We start from the raw sequence: 23047 nt of genomic DNA, 5'->3' as shown, positions 1-23047 counted from the left end.
TTTTTTCCCCAAACAACATCTCATAAAATTCTAGAGCCCAATGCAACATAAACCCAAAAATGTAGCTGGAATAAACAAGTTTGGATATTTGCATATATAAAAAATGTAGTTATAATTAATGCTTCAGGGATGTTCAGGAGCTTGTACTAAGCTCCAGCTATAAGAGGTCAGCATGAGACTCAACATGATTGACAGATCCTACCACATCTATTAACACAGATGTTCCTCTAAGGGCCCCCAGGAAATAAGTTACTGAGCTGGACAGTTGGTATGAACAGACAGGTTTGACCATCCACTGATCTGATCATCCCAGGCACATCACAGGCCTTACAGTTACCAAAGATTGGCATCTATCACAGGATGAGGTCAGCCTCCTTTGCCTGGAGTGAAGACACAGAGCAGCCGCCTCAACCATAGTCCAGTTTCCTGGGATGCTGCTGTCTGAGCTATGCATGGACAGCTCATGTAAATACAACTTCCCATTTTTAAGAAAAGTTGTAGCTCCAGACATTACCTGGCAGAAACTGAGAAGACAGGCAATGGAGGAAGCTTTCCAAGAAGCGACAGAGACAGACAGTTAAAGTTCAGCCACCACAACTGATTGCAGGTGGATCAAGAATCCAACCAGTGAGTTGGATCCTTGTATGAAGAGGGGTCACTAGTCACAGTCAAATGAATTACGCAGACCAGTACTACGAGAGTTTTCTGAATATACTGGAGAAACCACAGATTCGAAAGTCAGGCTTACAAGAGGAGAACACATCACTTCCAGTGTCACATGGTAACTTCTTTCACCCACTACTGATGAGAAAGCTTACCTGATAGATTCACCTCTGCGCATGTAGCCTGCAGGTTAAGTCATCAGTGACTGAATTTTTCATAATTGGGTAGAACTGATAAACACCTGTCTATCCTGAGAGGATGCAAGGGGTCTGTAGCCTTACTATCAATTGGCAAAAGAACATTAAACTTGTATACTTTTGCTCCACCTTTCCAGGGTTACTGTTTCACTTAAATGTACTGCTGAACGGAAACACTGGAGAAATAAAGCCAGAACTGGCAGAATAGCCCACCCTTTAACATAATAACAAAGCTCATCTCCGCACAGGCCAGCTAACGGCAGTTCCCAAGGAGCCACTCCAGCAGTCAGAATCAGCAACGCAGGACAGAGCCCTGCCAAGAGCCCATAGCTCCTGATCACTGGCAAGGACATGGCAAAGCAGCTCTGCTCCATTTGGGCTTTGCAAGGTGTCAAGAATCTTTTGTTGAACAGCTGTTCTGTCTTTATGAAAGCCCTGAAACAAGGCAACCACACAGAGATGCCTTAATCCAGGCAAGAAACTATATCCAGAATTTCTGCAAGTCCTGAAGTTCCAGGGCAAACTTTTAAAAGGGCAGGTTATTTCTGTAGCCAACAATACTTGTGACTGCAAAGGTTACGCTAACAGTAAACAAATTTCCAGGTCTTTGCATGTAGTACTCTAGCCTCCAGCAGGGTGAGGCACAAAAACAAGATGACGAAACCAGAAATGACAAAACTAATGTCCTCATTGAAGAACACACTATTTGTCTCTGATAAAAATTGTACCAAGCTCTGGGAACCAGATATCTACTGGAGATAGAAGGGTGTTCCATGCATGTTAAAACATGTTGCAGAGAAAAAACAGAGCCCTAGGATTGCATGAAAAAAGCATCACCAATTGATAATCACTCTCAGTGCACCAGGATAAGAGATTGTCTCTAGACAGTCAATGGATTCATCACACTTACAACAACAACAAAAAAACCCCAAAAAATCTTTAAAAGGATCCCTGTAGTCTGGCAGCTTTTATTAGGATTTCTCTGGAAAATATCCTTCTAATGTTTGCTACATAGGTTTTCATTTACACTACAAACACAAGAACAAGACTTTCTAACCCAGAGATGTATCAGGGCTCAGCACTGGGCTGAGTGCTCATAAAGAAAAAAAGTAGATATAGCCATAACAAACTGTTTCTGAACTTTTTTGAAGTTTATAGAAATGCTGTTACAATCTGAAGGAAGCTTGACAAGGTTCATCAGAGATTCATCACTTGTTGTTGTAGATTTCAAATGATGAATGAGAGAAGGTACATTAAAATTCTGCTGCTGCCGCTACCTCTTCAGGAAGCTTTTGGAGGATAAATACTGCTTCTACTTAAAGGCAACATGTTCTGAAAGAGTGATTCACATTTTCCAATACAATTTAACAAAGTTATTTAATGATTAACTTAAAGGGACATTGCCTGCTCTCGTAAGGCAAAGCCATGATAGAAAATACAACCGAACCCTTCACAGATATTCAAAGCCAAAGCGCTGTCTACTGCTGTAAGAATGGCAGTGCTCCGGATGACATGCAGAACTTACCAGCTTTAATTTTTCTCCTGCAGACCCTGCTAACAGCATTTAGGTTTTCAAGGCCAAAGAGCTGAAGCACATTCAGGGAATGTCTTCAACATCCCTTGAAAAAACGCTCTCAAACAGCCTAAGGTGTTGCGGCTTTCAGTGACCGCACAGCAGCTCCTCTGAACCCGCCAGCAGCGCTTGTCAGAAATGAATTTTAAATAAACTTGTTAGAAAAGCCACTGCAGTCCAGAAATGAAGCTTCCTTTTCTTTCTCAGTATAATTCTGTAAGTAGTATTACTGCTTGGACCTGCTATAAGTGGTAGGTACACAGAGATGAGAGAAGAGCACTTCCCTTTGCTCATTATATTAATAGACAAGAATTTATTTAGCTTCTAGATAGTGTGCGTACGTGCATATCAAGGAGCATAAATACTGAAGTATTTAAAGGCTTATAAATGGACAATAAAAGTGATATAGAAAAACCTTAGATTCCTTTATAGTTCATCTCATGCAATCTCTTAGAAAACGTATGTGTATGCATAAAAAAGTCCAGTCTACTTGAGTGTTGAACTCAAGGGTCTAGAACTGAAATATTAAATGGCCAAATTCAAGTGTGATATAAACTCTGGTGGAAGAAACAAGGGTCAAGCATGTATCCACTTTGCAGAAGTTTGGCACTGTTCAATATACTAACTTCCCAGGTGGTTTTACCTTCTGCTTCTAAACGCTGGTCCCATAGTGGAGTTAACCTGTGAACACTCCTCAGCCACTGCAGTGCAAAATCAAGTGCATTGGCTTGAAGGCCACATACCCACCAGCAACCAGCATGACTCCGCACCATGAAATGTCAGAGCGTGTTTACACCAGTACTTACAACTGGGACATGTTCCTGCCTGTGAACACAGCTCTGCTGTTTCACAGCTGGGTTATATCTATAAAAATGTATCATCCTTTGCCAAATGGAGACAACTTCTGATTTAGACTAATAAAAAATTTGTGCTAATGCAGATAAATACATTTAAATATCATATTCCTGTACACATGTGCCTTTATTTGTATTCCAGAATAAAAAGGATTTCTATCTAATTAGCTGATTTCTGTCTGTACCTACTTAAAACCAAAACAGGATAATTTCATTTTCAAATAAATGTCCACAAGCAGACAAATTGTCAGGATTAGAACTGGTATCACCATTTTAGTCTGAGCTTGCACTGGGTTTGCTCTCAATGCAACACCAAAAGATGACTAAAACAGGATGTCACTGCGTAATAAAGGAAGAGGATGAAAAATTAGAGCAAAGAGGTACTCAAAGGGTATAAAATACCAAAATGGGGAGCTTTTAGGATTTTTTTATTCTTTACATTTTAGTGCTTTTTGGCAGCATCAGTTTACAGCATCACATGTATTCAGAGGCTAAAGCACACTTCAGTTTGTCAGTAGGCCCTAAGGCACAGCAACATACCAGGACAGGTACCAATCTTGGCAACAGTGGAACAAATACATTTTGACGAATTCCACTGAATTCAGTTGCTTCCTCCCATGAGAAAAAGTATTAATTACTTATGATTATAATACCATCTAGATATGTAATTACCAGTTTCACCTATGCAGTGCCAGTCAGAGAAAGAAACAGCTCTGTCTCACAAGAGTTCATAACCTAAACTGACAAGACAGATAAAATGAGGGAGAAAGGAAGTGCTATCACCTCCAGTTAGGAGACGGTGAGCTGAGAGATTAAGTGCCTGCCCAAAGTGACAAAGGAAGGTTGTGTAACAGGCAAGAACTGAACTCTCATTCTCTCAGTTCTGATAACTCAACCATGAGACCTCCATTTCTTAAAGAGGGATTATCTGGCTTTGCCTTATTTTTATATCCTTTCTGGTTAGCTGATTAGAGGATGTACCCTTCAGCTAACAGAAGTGAGTAGACCACACTCAAATAACATTTTAAAGTGCATGAAGTATTTAGGAGTCTAAGAGTTCCTCTTTATGGAAAATGAATCTGAAGAGGAATGAAGGACTGAAGAATATATTAGCTATTCCACATTAACTATCCTCCGTGAGCACCTCCAGTGCAAACTACCTGTAAAACTACAGACTTCACTTGACAAGGCTGTAGTGTATACACAGTGCAAATACAAGGACCTGGTGAGGAACAGTTACCATGTGGCAAATTCTTACTGCTTCCGTGTACTGAAGTCTTGGTATGTGGACATGTGTTTCATCTCACTTTCAAGAGGTTCTTAGGATCTCTAGCTCTATTAAGTAAATATCCAAATAATTTGTGAAAATTAGACTTACACTCCAAAGTAATTTAGGAGCTTTTGAAACTTTTATCCTCAGCGTTGAAAAGTTAGTGACTTGAAAACGGAGTTTCTAATTCATTAGATGTTCTGGATTTATGGTCATCTGAAAATAGAATCCAAGTCCTTGAATAAATACAGCAATGGTCCATCTGGCTTCAGTTGCTATCTCTGATAGCAGCTACCTCTAGACTTTCAGAACAAAGTGGAAAATACTTTGTAATAGATAAGGTTATCAGCGAGTAAATAGCCTGCTGAACTCAAACCATTGGCAATTGGATGGCTCCTGAAACCTGTGGGTTTCTAACTCTTCCACGGTTTCATTCTTTCAGTTGTAATGACGGAAGTTTGTTATCTATAGAGGGGTATAGGTTCACTTGCAACAATACTGAATATTTTGTGTCCTGATACTTGTATCTTTAGTGACAATGTGTTCATTGATTAAAATAGGTCATATATTTCTTCTCATGTTTCACATCTTTGCCTTCAAATTTTCTTCCAGTGCTTCCACTGTTTTTATATTATAAGAAAGGATAGGTAAGAGACCTCCTCCCTCCACTGGTTATTTTATACAACTTTATAATTCATTTATCTACCACTTCATGGCTGGATGACTACTCAGCCCTGAAAGACCATAAATGCTGAAAACCAGATCTGAGGAGTGTGGAGTCCTGGCTGGATGAGAGGGGACATAGCTTGGTGCCGTTGAGCAACCCAGGTTCCGATCCGGAGGTGAGCCTTGGGAGCAGCTGACACGGAACCCTGTTGGGAAGGTAGAGCGACGAGCTCGGGACACTGGAGCAGGCGGAACGTCACCATTTCCTGCCACACTGTCACTTCCTTCCTGCCACGCTGTTGTTTGCTGCCACAGTACTGTTTTCACATCGAGATGCAGCTCTGCACCAATCACAACGAGTTGCAGTAGTTTTGCCTATATATGGATTGGGGGTTTAACCATTCAGATGCTGTAATAGTTTTGCTATATAAACCTTGTTTTTGCTGACTAATAAAGGTGAACGATCATACTCATATTGGGGTCACATCGTTACAACGGATCCGTAACCCACGCCAACAGAGGAGAAACACATTTCAAAGACATGGATTTAGCACACTTTGATATTTAATAAAATGCACCCAACGAAAGGGTGAGTGGGAGGAAGGCTTCCAAAACCAATGTAGTGATGCTGGTCATTAGGCATAGGAAACAAACCTTCCTTTCAGACAAAAAAACCCCATGCAAAAACAGTAAAAGCGGAAGCTCAAGAACAGGTCAGCGAAAATTGCTCTTGTCTGATGGTATTTTTCAGCCTGGAGACTAGCGTGTGCTTCTAAAGACAAGGTAGGTCAACACCATCAGCTGCAAATGGCTAAGAAGAGTTTTAGACTGTGATGCTCTCACCTTCTGAAAGGGCAAGTGATTCAAAATGACAAAGTGGGTGTCACCTGCTCTGTAGTAAATGTTGTTACATGACGAGAGGTTTCTGGGCAACTGGGAAGACATAACCAAGCTTGTATTTGCCCATATTCTTGAAGAACTGTTGTTACTGACAACGGCAGCAATCAAGTTGGCTTGAACAGGCAAGAGGCACGCAATAAATGACATCAAACCTACAAATTACCTACCTCTCTAGAAATCTGTTAATGAATCTGCCATGTTTGCTGTATTTTGTGTTTGCATTTCATTTGGGGTTTTTTTGTAATACATTTAAATTTGCTATATACAGAGAATCAGGTGAGGTCTGAAAATGTGTTAAATATGTTTAGGAGGAAACATGGATTCTTCTTCCAAATGAAGCAAAAGTATGTATGGCTAAAGCTACTATTAATATCAGAATTTGCACCTCTAGTAACTCTGAGCTGCCAATAACTCTGTCAGAAACAGTAATTACTTGAAATGTTTAGAAATAAGACAGAAATAGAAATAGAAATGAGACCCCACCTGGAGTACTGCCTCCAGCTCTGGAGCCCCCAACATAAGAAAGACATGGATGTGTTTGAGCGGGTCCAGAGGAGGGCCACGAAGATGATCAGAGGGCTGGAGCACCTCTCCTACAAGGACAGGCTGAGGGAGTTGGGCCTGTTCAGCCTGGAGAAGAGAAGGCTCCGGGGTGACCTTACAGCAGCCTTCCAGTACCTGAAGGGGGCCTACAGGAAGGATGGAGAGGGACTTTTCACAAGGGTGTGTAGCGATAGGACAAGGGGGAACGGCTGTAAACTAAAAGAGGGCAGATTTAGATTAGACATTAGAAAGAAATTCTTCACCACAAGGGTGGTGAGGGACTGGAACAGGTAGCCCAGAGAAGCTGTGGCTACTCCTCCCTGGAAGTGTTCAAGGCCAGGCTGGACGGACCTCTGTGCAACCTGGTCTAGTAGAAGACGTCCCTGCTCATGGCAGGGGAGTTGGAATCAGATGATCTTTAAGGTGCCTTCCAAACCTTACCATTCTATGATTCTATAACTGGTAAAACTTTGAGTTCCTCTTAACCGCCACAGCCTGATTATCTTCCGTCTTGTAATTTATATTGCTTTTTACACCAGCCAAAATACTGTATTACAAAAAATGTATTACAGATGGAGCAGAAATTCTGGTTTGCTTGTAATATACAACTTGTACTATATATTACTTGTACTATTATTTGCTTGGTACTATGTATTACTATGCACAGGTGAGAGCTATTCCATGACCAGACCTCTGTTGGGTTATTTAAGACATTTCCATAAATCTTGGTGTGGTTTGTAGGAGCTGTGCTTTCCAGTCAGTATTTCATGCTAATGATTGGTGGCTGCAAATCTGCTTAACAAGACTGAAACTGTCAGAACAGCGGGACAGCTAGATTTCTTCAGATCTGTCAGGAAACTGGTGATATTAGAGATACTTCACAGGAAAAAAGGAGCAACACCTATTCAAGCTTTGTACAAAAAAAGAGCTTTTGGCTTTTTAACTCTTCACTCCATTTCCTTAATACATGACGTAAACATGGAGTCCCATTACCAGGAAAAAATTTTTAAAAAGTACTTTACATCCCTCAGAGTTTTACTGAGAGTTTGACTACCCAGAAACTCATGAAATTGGGCCACAGAAGTATATTCTTCTCTTGCACGAGAAGATAGTCAGCAATTTAACAGTAAGAAAACAACTACTTTAATTGTATAAGCACTTAAAAATATTTCTAGAACTGTGATTTATTAAATTGCAGCACAGCATCATCTGCAAACAGCTTCGTTCTTAGGTTGAGATTTACCACTGAAATACATCATTAGAATTTTGTTACAGTATGTTCATTTCTTATCTGTGAGAACAAAAAAAGGGGGGAATGCTGTACTTCACAGTAGAATTTTCCCTCCTTCCCACCTACAACTGCATTACTGTGCAGAATAAAAATAAATCAGAACAACGTGTTCATGATCAATGAATGATCAAAAAACTCACCAGAGTAGGGATATGGATTGAGATCACCAATGCAAAGTTCGGTGCAGCATGGATGGCAGTCCAGTATTTGTTGCTTCCCAAATATCTTGCTGTATTTCAACCTTTTGACCTCTTGCTCTATTCATAACAATCCAAGCTTTATCTAACATCCAATAACATTTTTATTAACTAAAATTATTTGGGCCTTTTTCTGTTTTTCGTTTCCATTGACCTTTTGGTGGAAATTGCACAATGCTAAGTGGGGCTTACATGAAGTAAGAGATAAGACTTACGTTAATTTCCATGCAGCCAATTATTTCCATGATTTTTATCAAGTTGTAAAACTTTTTGTGACAGTCTGGCACGAGCACTGAAATGTTACACTTATCCCTCTGAATTGCATGCTCCTCTTCCATTCATATAATTCATTTATATTAATGGATGTGATACCAAGATCTAAGAGACAGAATCTCTACCAGCAAAACTCTAGGGACTTTCCAGTGTGGGCCTATTTCCCATGCAGCTCTAGAGTAATGGACATTAACTGAAGTCTACTGGAAACAACAGAAAATCTGCAGTCAATTCAAGTATTTTGGATCATGCCCTGTAAAAAAATTTTTTTACAAAAATATTTCTGTGGAGACAGAATGGAGAAAGGCAAAGCGATAGCCATTACCCATACTAATGTATGAGTAATCATGACTCCAACAGCAGTGCCAGATCACAACCATCTCAGTGCAGTTTCTGTAAGAAGATGTACCTTGAAGAACTTTTTCTTCCACTTTCAGTGAGTTAGTGCAAAAGGAAGAGTATGGCCCAAGGAAACAGATGGAAAAACATTTCTGACAGCTTAAGTGCAGTTAATTATCTGTAGGCGAAGCGTTCTGCTATCAGCATTGATTTGCTGGATTTGAAACTGAAACAGTCATAGCAGCAACAATTTTATTCAGCATTGCTGCAATTACCTGACTATAAATAGGACAGACAGAAACGCAGAGCAACACCTTGCCAGTGGGGCTGCCTCTTAAGGCCTTTTCAGCTTCCAGTAACAGGCAGCTACAGGCCAGCACCTTTGGTAAGCAGCTCATCCAGGTCTCATCCTCTCACAGTTTGTTTTCCCATCTCCTACCTTTTTCCTATAAGCAGATTCAACAGTCATGGAAAAAAAAAAATTTTTTTTCACTAACTAGGTATCACCATTCTCACTTTACAGATAGTGCAAATGAGGAAAATGAATACTCATTGAAGCATGTGTTCATTGCACAGGAGCAAAGGGAAATGACGTGTTTTCTTATTACTCTTATGTGATTTACCTGTATCACCAGAGGATGTGAGAGAAGAAAACTGCTGTTCCTAAGTAATGACATTCACCCTTCCAGGAAAAGCAGCAGGAAGAGAGCAGGATTGGGGAGGAAATCTCTAGCCTCCACCAACCAACAAGGAGGAACTGGAGACAAAAGGGATACCACAGATTATTTCTCCTTTAAAAGTGCGACATGGGGAAGAGACTGCCTTGTGACAAAAGATTACAGCATTTTTTCTGTCCTTCACCAACAGCTATGCAGTTCTTTACTTCTCTGGCTTTGGTCAAAGTATGCTCAGCTTGTATTTAGCTAGACATATGGCCACAGATTAAGATGGCAACAGATACCTCGTATCCCTCATTCTTCCTTATTCTATTTGTGCTGCTTCTCTTCTTACATGGCTGGCAAGTCTAACAGAGAACATGACAAATCTGGTCTTGAGAACACCCACTATATGTGGGTACAGCTGTTCAGAGGCCAGACCACACAGCACAACACAGAAGAATCCAGGGTAAATTTCTGGACTTTTTACAGTAACCACACACTTCCTGTTATTTCACTGTAGAAAAAAGACTTTGGATTTTTTGTACCCTTTGACAAATCCAGGGAGATAACCCTGTCACTGTAAGAAAATTACTAATTTGAGTACCAGTGTGAATATGGTACCTGCCACTACAGCAGGTAACAGCTTAGCGCTGGACTGCAGCCAAGCAGTGGTAGTCTGTTAGAGTAACCCTCCAACCCACCTGGGTAACAACACAGAGCAAGAAACGTGCTGAGAGCTGTATCTTACTCTGTTGTCCACAGCATTAGTAGCTTCTTGATACTGCCAGACACCTTAGAAGGTCTCATTACTCCTCAGCCTCTGGGTTGGAGATACATGTCTTACACCAAACACTTCCTCCAATTAATGCCTTGGCCAGTTTCATAAGTTATTTTTGCTAAGGAGAAGCTTCACTAAATCCAATGAAAGGGAAAGTATCCTCATAATAAATAATTTTTCCATTGACTTTAAGATTTTTCTTGAAGAGAAACAAAATGTTATTGAGAGCAGTGGAATTATTTTTTTCAATAAGGACTGGTAAGAACTCAGAATGTTAACTTTCATTGTCCATTCATACTAAGGACCAGTTACTCTTCAGCATACTCTCAACAGCTGTGACCATCCACTCTTAAGATAGATTAACTTCAGTGGAAAGACAACAGAGAAATCCTTTAAAGACAACATGGAGAAAGGAGAGCTTTTCTGCGGGAGGAAGGAAAAAAGAGACAATTCACTTCCAACAGAATGGAGGCTGAAAAGAACTGCTCTCCACATATTAGGGTCTGAAGCACTATGAGAAAAGGTGCATTTAGGCTAATGTTGGCTCAAAAGCAAGTGGAATAAATTATCCAAGAACTAATATACTCTGGAAATGTGGAAAAGCTTTCTCGTACCAGAGCAGTGAGATACTGAAACGCTTGCTTATAGCAGTAGTGGGATCAAACTAAGTGTATTGCTTTCAAGTGGAGTTCAATAACTATCTTGATGAAGTTGCCTGAAATACAGAACCTCTTTTAAATGACCTAGCAAGTCCATTCAAGCATCATCTCCTTGAAGTCACCTGAAGGTACATTCAGAAGACCGACGGATGTAAGTGCCTCTCGTGTGAAGTCAAGACTTTGATGCCAATGCCAGCTACAAAAACTCACAGTGTTTCTGCCCAGCTCAGCAGGCAAGCAATTCACCTGCTGGCAGTCTAGCTCATGGCTAAATCTCAGGATTTGAAAATTGTGTGTTTTCAGGCAAGATGTGGTCATACTTTCACCCATCCAGCCTCACAAAAAGATGACAAGCCTTTTAATGAAACTGAGTTTAAAGCACCTATCTGGAATGTAGCAAACTGAGTTAAATTTTTTCCACCTCCTGTGCATCCTGGGAGATGCACGGAAAGATACAATGACCTGCTCACAGTTGAGCATTCTATGAGATAGCAAGATACCTAGAAGTTATTCACTGCGATTTGCTCTTGTGAATCTAGTTCCTATACTTCTGTAGAATTAGATGCTTTAGTTAGGATGTAAAGCAGGAATTTGGTTACAGACAATTGTCAGCTTTTTATGGGTTGTGCGTTAATTATACCACGGCAGCAAAGCTTTATTAGCGACCTCTGTAACAACCTAGCAAAGTCTGTATCTCAAGTACACTCCAAGTGACTACATCTGTATTGATTGCCAGATCAGTGTGATTTCAAGAGCAGTTTAGCCACTTCTGTAGCGTACACAACCCAAACTAATGAACCATCACAGCCCAAATTAGCTTCCCAAGTAACCTGATTTGGCAGCCCTGTTGTGCGCTTCCAGAACTGAGAAAGCTGTGTTGTAAGCAGCTAAAGTACATCCACTAAGAGCTACTAGCTATGTCTGTACTTGTAAATTAAAGAAAGTCAGCACTTGGAACAACTAGATCATCAAAATATTGTTGGAATGACCCCTGCCATAATTTTGTGCAATCCAGGGAACACTCTTCCAAGCAATGCCAAGGCATGATTTGGGAGTTGGCATGGTCCAGGAATAGACAGTCTGCATGCTGCACCTGTGCTTCTCAGGCTAACAGGGTTTAATTTTGTTAACACAGCCAGATCAAGCCAGAAGGAGTCTTGGCACTGTACGCATGCAGTAACTCCAGGTCAGTTTGCATCTTGCCAGACATGAGATGACTCCATTCAGCCACTGCTTCTGCACCATGCTCTGAAACAGGGTATGTTAGCACAGAGGCAGTACTGAATGTGAGACTGCATCTCTTGCTGAAGTCCTGTGCCCAGATTAAAAAGTCCTCAGAATTTGGCAGAGGAACAATCTATTGGCACTCAATAGCCAGACCAAATTTGGCAGGGTCAGCAATGAGCTAGTGCTAACAAGACCAGCTGTAACCAAGCTGGGGTACAGATGGGCCTCTGCACTGTTTTCTGCAGCATCTCTGGTAGCAACATACCTTATTAGCTCATCCACAATGCAAGATCCAAGCGGTCTCTGTGCATGCACTGGTGTTAGTCTTGATCTTACAGGCTTGCCTGCTACCCAGAGCACCAATGGCTGCACTGAAATACCTTAGTGACTTTGGGGAACCAGCCCTGCTCCACTAGGCTCAGTGTTGAATTATATTTAGCAGCAGTTCTGGACACCTGGTGGCTTCAACCTGTTAATCAAACAGATTAGGCTAAAATACAAATAGACTGTGAGCATTTATGTAGATGTATATTTGATATACATATATATGAAGATATACAGCCCATATATACGAATTTAAGTGAGAATCATATGATAAAATTTTAAAACTTAAATTATAAAAAAATTTAACATCTTTCAATACGAACCTCATACAAGACAAAAACATTCTGCGTATTTGTTTCAGTTTAAATTTGATAGCAGAAATAAAGATGCAAAACAGAATTACAGACCACGATTAGCTGGTCCTGTATTTTGTTATCCAGCATTGTGATGAATATAATACCTATGTTACAAGCCTCCTTGATATATGTAGTATATGTAGCTTTTACCTTTTTTTTTTTTTTTTCAGTCAGAGCAACACTATTCTGGTAAGTGCTTGGCATGAGTAGAACAAACCCAATGTATTTATACATATCACTGTATGTTATTGGTGCATCACAAATGAAGTACAGAAACATACTGGATGTTCACCTACAGGAATAGCATATCATTAGAAAACAGAACACTGCAACTTCAAATTCTTTTGTTATTGTTGTTATGGGTGAGGAAAAAAAAACAGTTCCACTACATCTGACATCCCTGTTTGATTAGTGTCATGTGAACATCCCTGCAGAACAGTCACACATCTTATCTGAACTCCAGTCAGTGCTCATTTTCAGAATATGTTGTACAGCTGTTCTTTCTGTGTAAGATGATCTTTCCTCTGCTTCCTCAGTCCACAATAGTCATTAAGAAAAACTTTGCTCCCTGGAAGACAGTAGGGACTATAGTTTACAATGAATCCACTAAACCAAGCAGCGCTATCCCTGGAGAGGTGAATAGTTGTGTAACTTGGCCCACCTTGTTGCATTTTTTTGTTTGGGTTTTGAAAGTTATTTACTGCAACACATGGAGAAACAAGAGATAAACTTGGTTAACTCAGCCATTCTCCCATAGTACTCTCCTTCTTCTTGCTGGGTCTCTCTTTCATGTACTCTATTTACTTCTTGCGTTCAAAGTTTTCCTCTCTTTGTTTTGTTTTTTTTTTATCATGCTTCACTTGGCTCACTCATCCTTGCACCTCCAGCCTTTGTTGTTTTCAGTCTTTAATGATGATCTTTCAGTTAAGAGCTCACCAAAGTGTAGATCATGCTGAATGTAAAAGAAAGACACAATATGAAAGTATCTTTTTGAAGCATACAGAGCACTTTGATTTTTATAACCCTTTACTGTCTGTTCCTCAGGTCTGACTGTAATGGCCTATTCGTTCCTTTGAATTCTTTCTCTCTCTCTAAAGCATCTTAATGATGGTGTACTCAAGATGGGTATCAAAAAGCACTCAAGAAATAACAAATTCATTATCAACATCCTACTGTACCACAAGCTGTGTATGAGATCATTAAAGCGCAGTCTGATGTCTGAATTTGAACAGTGAAGAAACAAAACCATTTTGCTTTAGTGTGTGTGATCTTTAAGGCTTCAACCAGCAGCTCTCGGCAGGGCAAGCACAGTTTCCCGTTAAACTGCATTGTTTTGTTTCCTTTGGAAAAAACTCCATGCAGTAGAAGAAACATAAAATGCAGACACCAGCTGGAGTGAATCCATACATACTAAATGCAACTCTGAAAAGTGAAGAAATCGCAGTATATTGCCACAGCTCCATTCTACTGCAATTCTAATTCTGACAATACCCAGGAAAGCACAGCAAAATTGAATATCATTAACACTATTTTATTTAGCACCAGGCAGTGGATTTTGGCTTATGACCACATTTTAGAATGAAGGAAGCAGGGCTCAGAGGAAGCTGCACAACAGTAGAGTCCCAGCAGAAATGCTAGACCACACTACATAGCTGACTTTGACAGGGTCCTTTAGCCAGCACAAAAATGTGGATTTAAAAATGCTTCTCTCTCCAGCCACACCTTGCCATCTCTCCTTGCACTACCAACAGCACTTGTCTAGCATAACTGCCATGCTTTCCACTCTTGTCACCATGAAGAGGACTAGTGGGCAAAGGTGCTCGGCCCAAACCCATAAAGCTACTGGATGATAAACTCCTGCTCAGATCCTCATGCCCCATCGATCTCAGTGTGAGCTAGGCACCTACCAGCTTCTGTGAGTCTGTGCTGTTCTACTTTCTCTCTCTCTCTCTCTCATGTATGCAGACACAGGCACATACACATGTATGCACGGACAAAAAACTTTTGTTGTCAATAATATTTAAAAGTAATATTGAGAACAATAACCTGCAGCAATGACTTCTCAAGATATGGGGAACAACAGAACAGATAATGGACCAGTGACCACAGGGGAAATAACATTTATCTTCTTCTACTAACGTACAAACCTGCCTTACAGAGGGATTAGTGCATGCAAGACTGGCTTCAAGAGGCATTCTATGTAAATGCATCATGGAAGAAGGAGCAGAAGAAAGGCATCATAAAACAACACCTCAATTTAAAGTGTTTTAACTTTTGTTGTCAAATAGTTTTGTGGTGTGATTACAGAGGTGACTAAAAGCACAGAGATTCTGCCAGGGCCTTACCTTAAATAGGATCCTCACATACTCTTGCACTGGGCATTTGTGACTGTGCACTAAGGACATATGACAGCTGAAAGGGGCAGGGGGGAAAACACACAATTGGGGTATAGATCTTCAAGAAGGTACTTAAATTAGGGGTTTGGACCATGGACAGACTTACCCTGTAATGAAAGGGAGGCTGTAGGAATGACTACAGGCATGGTGCACCCCACTTTGCTTCCCACTGTCTACCTACCCATTTACTTACTATCTTGAGCATCACTACACCAGTAGATATAGTATTTTTCTTATGATTCTCTTGAATCACAATAACATTATAATTTTTATTTGATATAATATAATTATCATAACATTTGGTATTTCATCCATCCTAAGAGACTATGCAGAGGAACAAAAATTTTTACCTTGGGTTGGCCCTGGGGCCTGACTCAGGCCTTAGATAAAACACTTAATATTCTGTACTGAGGTGTCAGCAGATATAAGCACATGCTGCTGTAAGTGGCCATGGTTCCCTGAATCCAGATCAGAAGCAAGTTTTACAAGACTAAGGAAATGAGCCAATTGGTTACCAGTCATTCCTAAATAAAATTTCACATATCACATGAAAAGCAGCTACTATTTCCTTAGTGAAATGACCAGACTTACCAGTACAGATAGTAGAAGAAGGAAAGGAGATAGAAAGCTAGCTTACACCAGGCCTCTTTTTGACAGTAACTCAAGGTATCTGCATTCATGACTGCAGGTGGATCATATGCTAGCTCTGAACTATCTGCTGGGCAACGAAAATATCTGAAAGAGCAGGAAAAGACATCTAGAATGACTCTGTAGCATTCTGTATTAAATATGTACAGATATACACCCTCCTGATCACCAGCTCAGAAGACAACCATCTTCCATGATATAGGAGGAATTTTCCTCTCTTTTTCAAGCGTCATATTTCTGGACATTGTTAAAATCAGGACGTTAGTCTAAGCAGACCATTCTTACAGAATCAAGCAATTCATCAATGTGGACTTTCTGTGTTCTATTAATTATTTAGATTGAAAGTTTCCCCCTTCCTATATTGTTACTTCTGGTTTACTCACTAATAACTTACATATTCTGAGTGACAATATATGGTGGCTTGTGATCACAGCATGCAGGAAGGATTACTGGGCTTTAACTGCATCTACACAACTCATTTCAGACATGATGAAAGCTGACAGTCTCAACCAACTGACAGCTCAGTTTCTCCAACTCTGAAAAGGAGAAAAGTCAATATGGAGTAATATAAGAGCTGACTGACTAATGTTTTCTACAGGTAGCAGTGCTCAAAAATTTATTATCCGAATAATTTTAATTGAAAAATGTTTTCCTTCTTACATAGGAGAAACTTCTAATTATTCTCAGCAATGACTGGATGTCTAAGAAAATCCTGACAAAAGAACATTTTTGACAAAGAAGCTTTTGTCCCCGTTACTTTGCAGTAAAAAGCAAAAGCAAACAAAAAAAATGAAGTCCTCAAAGTTAATCATCCGCTTTAAGATCAGCATGAATCACATGAAACTTTGTTATTCTTGTTGCTCTGAAACAGTAATGTAACCACTGAAGATTGCTGGTATTGTTTATACATAGATAGATATAAAATCCACATACAAGTGACCAGGAGCAAACTCTGAAAGTAAATGTTCTCATAATAACCTTGTCTTCCTCCCTTCCTCCTTTCTGATATTAGTCACATCCATTCACAATCTCTAATAACCCTGCAAAATCTTTTACAGAGACCACAGCTGACACCTTGCTTAGTCATCTTCATCAGGATGAAGATATTACACAGTATCTTCCCATGGTTTTGTGCAGAACTTTTCACAATGAACTCACACTGGTCTGTGGTTAAAACAGCAGAAATCATGGAGTAATTATAGAAAAGCATACGGAGAACCATGGAAACAAAGAAAATCACAAGTTGTCTCCAAAGGTTGATACCATTATTTAGAGTCTGAACATTTTCACCTTGGACATAAAACACAATTATTTTTTTTAACTTTTTAAATCAGTATTATTGTCTCACTTTGATTGTTAATTCTTAGTAAAACAGCAACATAAAACATTATTATTGTTATTGCACCCAACCAATAGTGAGAAAAGGACTTGTAGCTTCACTCCATTTAGCTTTCTGGGAATTATACTGTGACTCTAACTTCTGAATAATAGACTTTGTCATATGACTCTGCATATGACTAGCCTTTTGCAGAAAATCGTGTAAAAAAGCTACTATTTTTCAGTTCCTGGTTGAGATAACGGTTTTGCCTTCTTTACAGTATTATTCTTCAAGCTACTTCACAACAAGAGCTATTTGCTGCCATACGTAACTTTGTAACACAAAGAGACCCTGACAGGCAAAAATCATCTGTGCTTTTACAAATGTGGAAATGCAAAACTAGTGAAGACTCCAGACTGACAGCCACAAAAACTGATGTCTCTTGGTTATCTTCAGAGGCAAAAGAAGGCTGATTCTCCACTAGAATGTAAGGAAGATACAGCTGCACTGCCTGTCCAGAAAACATTAAAGCTGCTCAACAGCAGGTCTTACCTGATCAGCTCTCAAAGACCCTCAGTGAACATATGCACACAGCAGAGATCCAGAGCAGAAGCACTCTCCACTTTTTCACATGGGCAGGGTGAAGACAACAGCTCTTCATCTACTGCAATCCCTACTCCAAGAGTCTCTGACAGAGACTTCTCTTGCAGAACAGAAATTCCCTACCATACACCAAGAAACAACTTATTTTATACTGGGAAAAAAAAAGCATAAAGCTGCCAAAGAAGATGAGAAGCAAAATTCTGTCCACCTGCTCTATTTCACAACTCCAATGGAAAGGTTTCCTTGCTAGGGCTGAATGAATAGGTCCAAGATCTTTCAGATATGAACTGCCTTATGGTGAACTCCCCATCTGTGAAGTATTTAGAGCGTCATCAACTTCCACTTTCAGATTTCAGCCTATTTCATTTCAAATTTTTCATTCAGTTCTGGCGAGGACATCCTGATACCCTTTGGAATATTTACGTAAGTTAGTAACTTAAAGCCACATTTTTACTATTATGTGCTTTCTTTACCCATCCTAAATGTTCGTGAAAAATATTTATTTCTTCTCTGGAAATGTATGTTTCAGCTGCTTCTAGGCAAAAGCTTCTAGGCAAAAGATATTCAGCCATACTCCTATCACCGTACTTCATAGTTCATACAATCTGCATATATGCTGAGCTGGCAAATAAGGCTAACAAGCAGTCAGCATATAAAAGATGGGCTTACCTCCAGAAGTGATAAAAAAGCAAAGGAACATTTAACCCCAGTGTGAGCCACTCCTGAGCGCACAAAAACATGATGCAGAAGAGACTATGGATAGAGTACTCCGGCAACACGAGCTAAAAAGAAAGGAACAGAAATCATAGATGTCAGTAAAACACCTCTTCAATTTTAGTTACCTAAGCAGTTTTTCAGAAAACAAACCATCTCTGCAAGTCTCCTGTGCGTCTCTGTCTGTCCCTAGACATATGTCAGTTGACAGACAGCTTGGCTAGGAGTAATGAGCACAAGATGCAGTGCCAGGTTTGTCCAGGTTCTAACCATGGCTATACTCCAGGGGCTTGTTGAGAGGCATGGGAAAAAAATCACTTACTGTCTTAGCTGGTGCTCCAGATTTCTGTTTAAAAAAAATGTAGATCATATTACTGCCTCCCTCACAGAAGCACTGTGAGACTAAATCAATGTCTGTTCAAGAGAACTAAGTTTTATTACTGATGCATTCAGCAAGGAAACAATAAAGCTATTACTGAAGCTTCACTTCTGTATTGGAGGAGCCTCCTCGGAAAAAGGCTGCTTTTACCATTTTGATATGATCTATACACCCTAAAGAGATCAAATCCATTACTCAGCATTGCGAGCTAAAACCCACTAAGATAGGAAACTCACTTCAGAATCACAGAATGTTCAGGGTTGGAAGGGACCTCTGTGGGTCATCTAGTCCAACCCTCCTGTCGAAGCAGGGTCACCTACAGCAGGCTGCACAGGACCTTGTCCAGGCGGGTCTTGAATATCTCCAGAGAAGGAGACTCCACAACCTCCCTGGGCAGCCTGTTCCAGGGCTCCGTCACCCTCAGAGGGAAGAAATTCTTCCTCATGTTCAGACAGAACTTCCTATGCTTCAGTTTATGCCCATTGCCCCTTGTCCTGTTGCTGGGCACCAATGAAAAGAGTCTGTCCCCATCCTCCTGACACCCACCCTGCAGATATTTATAAGCACTTATTAGGTCTCCTTGCAGCCTTCTCTTCTTCAGGCTGAACAAGCCCAGCTCCCTCAGCCTTTCCTCATAGGAGAGATGCTCCAGTCCCCTCATCATCCTCGTAGCCCTCCGCTGGACTCTCTCCAGTAGCTCCTCATCTTTCTTGAAGTGGGGAGCCCAGAACTGGACACAGTACTCCAGATGGAGCCTTAGCAGGGCAGTGTAGAGGGGAAGGAGAACCTCCCTCGACCTGCTGGCCACACTCCTCCTAATGCACCCCAGGATCCCACTGGCCTTCTTCGCAGCCAGGGCACACTGCTGGCACCTGTCATCCACCAGCACTCCCAGGTCCCTCTCCACAGAGCTGCTCTGCAGCAGGTCCACCCCAAGGCTGTACTGGTGCATGGGGTTGTTCCTCCCCAGGTGCAGGACCCTGCACTTGCCCTTGTTGAACTTCATCAGGTTCCTCTCTGCCCAGCTCTCCAGCCTGTCAAGGTCATGCTGAATGGCAGCACAGCCTTCTGGTGTATCCTCCACTCCTCCCACTTTTGTGTCATCAGCAAACTTGCTGAGGATACATTCTAACTCTTCATCCAGGTCATTGATGAAGAAGCTGAACAAGACTGGGCCGAGTATTGACCCCTGGGGAACACCACTAGTTACCGGCCTCCCACAGGACTCAGTGCCACTGATGGCAACCCTCTGAGTTCTGCCATTCAGCCAGTTCTCAATCCACTTCACTGTCCATTCATCTAGCCCACACTTCCTGAGCTTCCCATGGCTCCTCACACTTCTCGTTTCAGACCCAAGATGATTCTTTCTATTAAAAGAGAAAGTGAGTGGGCAGCTGGCAGAAACGGAAATTTATGTGATGTTGATTCAGAGCAGTTATTTCTAAAGGTATTTTACTTTTTTCTCTGCTTTCCCTTTTCTCAGCTGGCTTTCCTCTCTCATTTACTTCCAATGCCTTTTCTCAGAAATCTCTATTTCTCTTCTTCATTCAAGTCATAGAAGAGATTAATTTCCAGCAGCACATTTTTCTCGAAGCTAGACAATCCCATACACAGTTCATCTACATCCCTTGCTGCATCTTGGAGCTTCATCAACACAAGTGAAATCACAAAAAGCATTTGAGGGGCTTCTTTTGATGTAAATTCATTTCCATCTGTCAAATAATTAAAGTGAGCCCTATGTTTTAGGACAATGTAAAACCTACTGTACAGCTACTCCCAATGCCTACCTATTCCCATACAGCTGTGCTGCAATTAATTCCATCTTCTTGGTTCTAGGAATCTTTCCACCTCACATGGAAGGTATTTTTTTCACTTTCATTTAACTTCACTACTTCAAGTAATTAATACATTTGGGTATCTCTGTGTCTACGCCTTCAACTTAAACATTCTCAAAAGCTTATCTTATGTGGATGACAAATCATAACAATCACATAGTTCAGATTCCAGATGGCAGTTATTTATCACTGCTGGATTTTTTTTTCATTTTTAGAATGTGATTTACAATATGACTACAACTTTTCCCCAAAGAATGATTCATCTTCATCACAAATTGCAGACACGAAAGGTCTTCGTGATGTACATCTACCCACTAAACATCACAACACTTAAAAGCATATTACATTCATTATCACATATTTGATTTCTGATTCCAACATAATCCATGAATTTAGCAAGAACACAACCCTGGTGCCTGATCGGTGGGCTGGCTGGTAATATCAGGGAAGGAAATCCATAGTGAAAATTTACGCAGTGTATAAAAAAACAAAAGAAAAAAAAATTCTGCTGTGAAGCTAGAAAGGACACAAAGGAAGCGGTGGACTCTCAGAAACAGACTTCGTTTCCAGTCACAGTTTCTGGTATAAATTAAATCTGCCTATGCTTTTGATAGAACAACAAATAGGTCATACATGTCTCTTCACCCCTTTCTTGGAGTGATATTTTCCTGTGGACATAAATAAATAAAGGATCAGTGCTCATCACAGTTTCTGAGAGAAATCATGCAAAGAAGCCCAGCCTGCAAAGCCAATTACAGTTTATATTCAGGCAATCTACCTAAGAGACCAAATCTAAAAGGAGGCAAGAGAACTGACAGCATAAAATGCAGAAAGATACTAACAGCGAGACTTGTGAGGAAAAGTAAACTGAACAGCTGAATAACTAAATAACTAAAAAATAACATTGCCTCAGTTCTTGGCTCTAAGAATAATCCTGCAGTTTTACACAATGCCCTCTGAAACCAGTGGAAACTTTCAACCAACTTTAGCAAACATGGAATTTGGCTCCTGGAAAGAAGAAAGCTGATTGAGAAACAAGCAACAGTCAATCCTTGTCGTTTCTGCTGAAGCAGTCAACTGCTTGCACAGACAGCTGTGCAAAAGGAATTAAACTAACACCTTCAATTCATTTTTGGGAGAGCAAATGAAGCTGTCAGATAGTAAATATGTTAGGATATAAACAGGATACTTCTATTTTGAATCAGGAACACCCCGATTCAGGTAACTACCTCTGGTTTCTGACACTGCTCAAGATGAAGTCTCAAGATGGTTACGGAACACAAGAGATGACTGTCAAGGCAGCACAATTCTTAAGGGCTGCAACTTGGCCACTTCGAGTCCCAAGCCAATGAATGGCATTACAAATTTATCACCAGAAATTCTGTTTGCTGACGTTCACCTGTGGAAGACCACAGGAAAGCTTGAAAAGGAAGTCAGCTTCTAGGAACACCCTTTTCTGTAACACAAGCAAGGGAAGGAAACTACTATACCTTTCTAATTTTTGCTCTGATACATATATTTAAGTAAACCTGTAAATATTGAAAATCCTTATTCACAGTCCATCATTTGCATTTAATATGTAAAATCTTAGGTGGATATCATACTCATATCATTACCATCTCACCATAAATATTTAATACAGCCTCATACAAAGTAGTACACACATACATGCACATGTAGATAGATTCTTCCCCTCTAATTCCAAAAAAAAAAAAAGAAAAATAAGGCAGGCTTTGCTGTGTATAGACATCCAGGTTTGGCTGAACTGAAGAATGGTAAAACAAGCACTGAAGAACCTGTCAAAAGTTTCTTTGTCTTTACAGGAATACAAAGACCTCTGTAGACTGCAGCTGCAGAAGGGCATCTCTCAGGAAGCTCAGTATAAAATAATTTCATTCAGTTTCCTATTTGCTAAATATATTCTGCTGTTCTTATACAAAAGATAAACCCATCTTTTTCTGTCAGTACTTTTCCTCCTTATTCTGTTTATCACATATGGATACCTCCTTCTCAAATGTAATTTTGCTTTACAGAACGTTGTATCATTTTTACACGGAATGACTCAGAGTTTGCGTCGCCAGTCAACAGGGCACATAAAATACCTCACAGAAACCAAAACTGGGAAGATGATATAGCAGGAATAGTAGTCTCCTTTCATCAGCACTATTAAATTCTCATGCTTAGAAAATCAACTGTAACAAGCGAATCAAACTGTTTTCCCAATCACTGTTTAGTCACTGAAATGTCAAGACTTCATGCTTCTTTCCAGCACTTTGCTTAGGACTAATACTCCTAAGTGCAACAAAATAATAGTAATTCTCTTGGAATTGCTGTCTCTTCCCCAAAAAGTATATGGGTCTACATCAGCCTCCATCTGTGCACACC

The 23047-nt window shown here is 40.3% G+C and overlaps 2 protein-coding genes across 2 annotated transcripts in view; both read right to left on the bottom strand.

Moving 5' to 3' along the window:
- The window catches only part of DNAH14 (dynein axonemal heavy chain 14), a 50655-nt gene extending 38170 nt beyond the window's left edge, over nucleotides 1-12485 (bottom strand). Inside the window, exon 1 of the mRNA XM_075444330.1 lies at nucleotides 12355-12485. The gene's annotated coding sequence lies outside the window, so the exon portion shown is untranslated. The remainder of the gene's footprint in view (nucleotides 1-12354) is intronic.
- Nucleotides 12486-12635: 150 nt separating this feature from the next.
- Nucleotides 12636-23047, bottom strand: part of CNIH3 (cornichon family AMPA receptor auxiliary protein 3) — a 57905-nt gene continuing 47493 nt past the window's right edge. The window contains exons 4-6 of the mRNA XM_075413097.1: nucleotides 18404-18516; nucleotides 15757-15900; nucleotides 12636-13721 (exon numbers count right to left, since the gene is read on the bottom strand). Of these exons, the coding sequence (XP_075269212.1) occupies nucleotides 13694-13721; nucleotides 15757-15900; nucleotides 18404-18516 (285 nt within the window). The 3' untranslated portion in view covers nucleotides 12636-13693. The remainder of the gene's footprint in view (nucleotides 13722-15756; nucleotides 15901-18403; nucleotides 18517-23047) is intronic.

This window comes from Opisthocomus hoazin, chromosome 2 (assembly GCF_030867145.1).
Source record: "Opisthocomus hoazin isolate bOpiHoa1 chromosome 2, bOpiHoa1.hap1, whole genome shotgun sequence".
Classification (NCBI taxonomy): domain Eukaryota; kingdom Metazoa; phylum Chordata; class Aves; order Opisthocomiformes; family Opisthocomidae; genus Opisthocomus; species Opisthocomus hoazin.
The sequence above is the reverse complement of the archived record's forward strand: the minus strand, read 5'-3'. Positions and strand labels throughout refer to the sequence as shown.